Genomic DNA, 5,817 nt, shown 5'->3' with positions numbered 1-5,817 from the left:
CAGTTGAGATCCTTTAATCTCAGCCCCCCTAACACGGCCCCCTATCCATTTCCATATGCTGACGCATTCGATTGAAAAAAAAAAAAAGTCTTGTCTGTCATATCTCGAATCTTTATTCGCGATCTCCTGCTGCTTGCCGTTACCCTGTGCGCATGTTGTGGAACAATAATGACATCACTTTTTCAATTCAACCTCCGTTCCTTCCTACCCCTTGGTTTTTTTTTTTTTTGGAGAGAGGGAGCTGAGAACTACCGTACTTTCCCATTTCCCCCTCGTTAAACGTTTCAATGGTAATCCTTTTAAGACACCACGAAACTCATGTGAGATGATTAATTACGTATACCTGCATAGATATATCCACATTGGTCAAATGTATGAACATATGAACATAAAGTAACACTAGCTAATAGAGTAATACATGTGCATAAGGTATGTAAACCAACACTCTTGATTTATTCCATTCTATCATTTGAGTATACCTAATACAAAAACATAACACTATTCAAGTGTATGTGTATAGGTAAAGTCTAGACCCATAATAACTACTACACATGCGACTTGATTATTCTAATAATTATACCTGATAAAAAGCCTCCAAAATAAATTCTATCTAGGTACCTAATAGCACTAAAATATTCTCAACTCACGGGCTCTGATTAGTGCCCACTTTCATTCCACATTCATTCCACAATCCAATTTTCGAAGGGCCGAATCCTGCAAGCCTCACCTTGTTCTAGTACTACTTCCTTAACTACACCCAGCATCAGCAATTATATATGGTGGCCTTGTGTTATCTATCAACACGTAATACAGATGGTCCCGAACCCTCACCCGGCTTCTCACTAGAGAGTGTGTGTCAGAGTGTCAGAGAGAGAGTTGTTCGAAGTCGATAGGCAGAGGATGGGTTCCATATAACAATCCACTACACTACTACTACACTTACAACAGCGCCTCCACCCTTCTTGTCTATCAATGCTGGACAGAAAGTAGTGCATAATCCCACGCTGCACCACGGAGTCTAGGAGTCTGGGAGCCTCGAACTACACACACTATCTCGTCATCGAAATAACAAGGGAAACGGGCAACCTCACCGACAAGAAAGCTGCCTCGAAGTGCCGATCGCCCTGCTTCCCGCGCTGCCTGTCCGACACGCCCGGCCAATCAAACTTTTTGGAGGCGGGCATCCTCTCCTCCATGCCTAGTACAAGAGATCGTCAGTCGTTGGGGCCAAGTCTTGTTCGCTGTTCGGAGCATTCTCGCCTCCAGTTTAAACGCCCCCCAAAAATATATCACGAGGGACCTCCTTCATTGTCTGCGCCATGCCACGTGCAGCACGAGTCGTTGCCTCTTCGCCGGGCTCGCATTATCCGCCCGTAACGAGCGGGGCTTGACTCACTTTTATTTTTGTGCTAAGGGGGTGTTAAGGGTGCTAAGGTACACTGGCACACTCCACTAACTTGCTTATCAGATGGCGGCCCAGTCCGGATATGTTTCACAGCTGTCAAAGTTCAGTTGGTGGCCGCGCTGTAGGCATATTCTTGGCCGAATTTGTGTTTCTTCGTCAAGTTAGCTATTGAGTCACTCGCAGGACTTTGTTACGAGCTCATTAGGCGCTACGAAAAAAAGAAGAGGCAAATTCTTGTCTTTTTGTCTCCAGCTTGACAACAACAATTTAGATCAGCATAATTCGAAACTGCGAGGGAGTTGAGAACCAACGCCCTCTCGGATCTGCGTAGTTCCTACGACTGTCGGAGGTAAGAATCCTCGTGTTAGGTGGCATATGTGTGTGTGATAGCCATTGGCTTTCACACCACGCTTAGTTTCGGACCCGTCCCTCTTTCTAGTTCTGTTCGAGAAGTGGAAAATTCGTCAGAGCCTCGTCTTCATTTCGGTTCATTTTTTCTTAGCTAGTTGACCTGTCACAAGCTTATTAACTCGAATCTGCATGATGCGGTGGGAATCTTTCCTAGGCAGTATCATCAAAGGTTACGAGAGGACGCGCGGTGGCCTGTCCGTGGATCTCTTCCACTTTACGGAATCGAAAGCGTTGTGATCAGCAGGCGACAATTGCCCTGATCAGCACTGCAAGTTCGCGAGCTTTCCTGTCCTAAAGCTCAAAAGCTGGCTACGATTTACTACGCAGTCACGCCGGTTTGCCTAACAGATCGTGCATACATAGTGGAATGCCTAACGGAGTAAGTTGGGCTTGAAGCCAGACTCCACAGCGTCCCCTGGTCCGGTACCCTCCTTCACGTGCTAGTGCACGAAGCCGTCTCATATCTACGTATGGTGATTTCTAGAAGGGTGTCAAAGATGCCAAGGGTATGAGGATTAAATCGAATCAAGGATGAGCTTCAACTCCGTAGGGATTTGTACAACAATCCCTATGCACACTTGCATACCAAGCCAAACTATTTTTGAACCTCGTCCCCTGATAGTGGATGCGGATCCGAGGGGTGCTTTGCCTAAGTCCCGACATTCATATGCCGCCAATGGGAACAAATATTACTGGGCTTTCAAAACAAGCATCTAAAAAGTCTTCCGCAGAATGCTATTGGCGCAACACCATCACCCCTCCTTGACTAGAGAGGGTATTACAGACTTCGCACTTTCCTCGTTGTTGCTAGGCAACTCGGATACTCACCCTTAGTTGATGAATGATTCCTATGAAGCATCATGACGAGGTCAAGGTGTGCGGAACTTTGAGTTTGAAGGCCGCAGGTCATCCTGTCGAACAAGTGTTCGGTGTTCTATGACGGCATGAGTGATACCGTTTAGTACACGTCACCGCTTTGTTAAGGCTTCACCATGTCCAAATCAAGATGTTCTGTTGTCAAACCTTGCAATTGGATATTTCCAAATTTTTATGATGAGTGTTACTGCGGGTGGCCAGGTGAAGGATCCGAGCCGTTGAGTGCAACCTCCAAAAAGGCGCATAGCGTGTCGAGCGATCAACTACCAATAGTCTATCACGATGACTTCAAATCAATGGGCAACTTTAGTAAGTAGAAAGTATGTCCCCTGGGATGCGGCAGGTGTAGAAAAAATTCCGCCTCACGAGGAAGAGGACATGAAGGCCGTAATCGCGCAGATCAATGAGATGCAGCAGCGCCAATACAATAAAACCCGACATTGTTATGGTGGTACTCATGCAAGGACGCAAGGCATTGTCAAAGGGAGATTTGTCGTACCCGGTGACCTACCTAGTCATTTGAAGCAATCGGAGCTCTTCAAAGAGGCCGGAGAATACCCCGTCGCTTGTCGATACAGCTCGGAACCGGGGGATCCAGGACTTGATGCAGGTACCCCAGAACACCAAACATATAACTGTCAGTGGCGTCTAATGCAGCCAACAGGATCGTATTCCTCAACCGCGGGGTTTCGCCATGAAGATATTCAACGTGAACGGCGAGATGTTTGATGCTGGTCAAGATTACCCGACTCAAGATATCGAGTTTAACAGCACACCAGCAATTGAGTTGGCTGACACCAAAACTACAAGAGAGATTTTGGATATCCGTCTAATGTGTGGTGGCGACGAGCGGGAATTGCGTGATCAATTGAAAAAGCGTTCCGACTACGAACTTCAGGTTTCGCGAGACCAAGTACCGAACAAGCACCTTGAGTCCATGCGGTGGTACTCACAATCCGCTTATCGCTTTGGTAACTACGTCATGAAATACAGGCTCGTTCCGTCGACGGAAACGCAGCGCAAACTTGCGGAAGAAACCGTGAAGCCGGAAAACAGCGACGACATCCTTCATTTGTGGTTGCAAAATTTCCACACCACCCATGACGCCGAGTTCTTGTTTGAGGTGCAGCTCCTTGAGAACTTAGAGGAGCAGCCGGTCGAATACGCTGGTACAATTTGGGACGAGAAAAAGTACCCTTGGCAGCCCGTCGCCGAGCTCGTCATCCACAAGCAGGACAGTTGGAGTTATTCGAGGAAAGCGTTTTGGGAGGATCACATCAGGCTTGATCCGGTGGGTATAGCGCAAAATTCACCTATCAAATTTTTTGGTTGTCATCGACACATGAAATATCCTCTTCTCAGCCTTTTTCAAACCTAGGGGCTCACGTGAAAGGGTCCCACATCCGAGAACTTCCGCTCGCGGCAATTACTGACTTTTTCTTGTCCAGTGGCATGGTCTCATAGCTCTCCAACCGTTGGGTAGTTCAAACCGATTAAGACGAGTCCGTAAGTTCGTGCATATAAAGCGTCCAATCCCCTGTGCGGCATGATAGCTCACATGGCTCTCGGTAGTATACCCGGCCAGCAGTGCCTTGAGGCGAAAAATGAATGCGAGACAAGAAATAAACATTAAGACTATTGGCGAGATTCCTGGGTAAGATCAATACATTTGATCTGCCGGTTCCGGGGATAACCAAATTTTATTGTCTTCCTACGTCGCATCTAGGGCTCGCATACTCTACGTGAGAAGAGCCGAGCCCGCCGGTCGGTTGGGAACGATAGCGAGGTCTTCCGTTGTCGGCCCCTGTGCACATATAAATACAGCAACATCAAATCAAAATATCATACCTTATGCATCCAAATTTACGAGGAGGTGGGCGACAATATGTGGAAGAGGCTGAGTTGTGATCAGTATTTCTTGGCCGGCAGATTCCTGAAGAAGTGGTGGCGACGTGTAGAAAATGTACCACAAGAACATTGTACAAATTTGAATGAGTAATGGCAACAATATCAATAGGCTGCAGGCCAAGTTTGGAACAGTGACAAGCTATGTAGTCGCATCGTCATCTCCCGACTACCGAAGTGTGAATGAAATATAAATAGTCGCCACATACACCATACACTCACACATGAATGGCGAGTGGTATACTTCGGGTCAACATTACGTGCATCAGGAGAATTTTGCACGTCACTACCCGCACGCCCGGGCTGTAAGGGTATCATCGTTACATCGAACCACTCGCTGCTTGTATAGAGGGCTTCGCGAGAAAATTGGTAACCGATTATTGAGGCGCCCGCCGGGGTAGCAGTACAGGCGATGGGGCTGGGCGCAAGAAAAATATTTAATTCTAAAACTAAACCTTTGCCGATTGTCCTCTTCTTTCCCGCTCGGCAGATTGGTTGACAGTCGCCGGCAACCGGGTATGTACCCAGGTATGTTACTATTATTCTTCCCATTTCAGCTTTTCTCAGCCGTATTTTTTTTTATGTACTTAATTCTTCTCAATTTATTGTTCCTGCCCTCTGGGGTCGGATGTGCGGGATCGTCTCAGCCCTCCCATCTCAGCAAATGCAATTTGTTTATCCAGCGTGACACCGCTTTTCGTCTAACCGAATTTCGCGGTATTATACCCCGAGCTGGAAGATGATGAGCAATGGAAGAAAAAATTTGAGGCGGTCTGCTGGATTACCTCCTATGGCAGGTCGTTGCAGCAGGAGTCCTACGCCATGCCTCGGAACCGTAGCGTGACGTCCTGTCTATTGATACGCCAAGTCGGCATAGATGCCCTCCGGATCTGCATGGGATAAGGGGCGGTGATGATTGACGTCTGGTAGGGGGATTTCGGATGCGAGGCGAACGAGCTGACTCAGGTGTGCGCGGCAGTTTTCAAGCTGCGCGTTTTTTTGGAGCACAGCTCAGGGGCTGATTGTATGTTGTGAAACACAATAATCACCTTCCCGGCCTGTCATTAGAATATGAAGTCTGCCAATCTAGTAGAGTAGTACAAGAGTCGCGTGAGCCGAGACTATCTATGGCTAGTTTTACGTTACAGGGGAGTATAAATGACTAATGTTCCAGTACGTAGGTGTCTACATCAAAAATAATGCTAATAATATGTTAAATC

The 5,817-nt window shown here is 47.2% G+C and overlaps 1 protein-coding gene across 1 annotated transcript; it reads left to right on the top strand.

Annotated features, from left to right (window-relative positions):
• The first annotated feature begins 2,754 nt into the window (after window positions 1-2,754).
• On the top strand, window positions 2,755-4,436 carry F4822DRAFT_224386 (catalase-like domain-containing protein). Its single transcript, XM_051454044.1, has 4 exons — window positions 2,755-3,298; window positions 3,357-3,983; window positions 4,141-4,198; window positions 4,265-4,436. Exons 1-4 carry the CDS (start codon window positions 2,975-2,977, stop codon window positions 4,348-4,350), a joined length of 1,095 nt encoding a protein of 364 aa, XP_051315875.1. The 5' UTR covers window positions 2,755-2,974; the 3' UTR covers window positions 4,351-4,436.
• Window positions 4,437-5,817: the final 1,381 nt, after the last annotated feature.

The sequence above is a fragment of the Hypoxylon trugodes genome, assembly GCF_022578975.1.
Source record: "Hypoxylon trugodes strain CBS 135444 unplaced genomic scaffold F4822scaffold_4, whole genome shotgun sequence".
NCBI lineage: Eukaryota > Fungi > Ascomycota > Sordariomycetes > Xylariales > Hypoxylaceae > Hypoxylon > Hypoxylon trugodes.
This window is presented reverse-complemented; position numbering and strand designations above follow the sequence as displayed.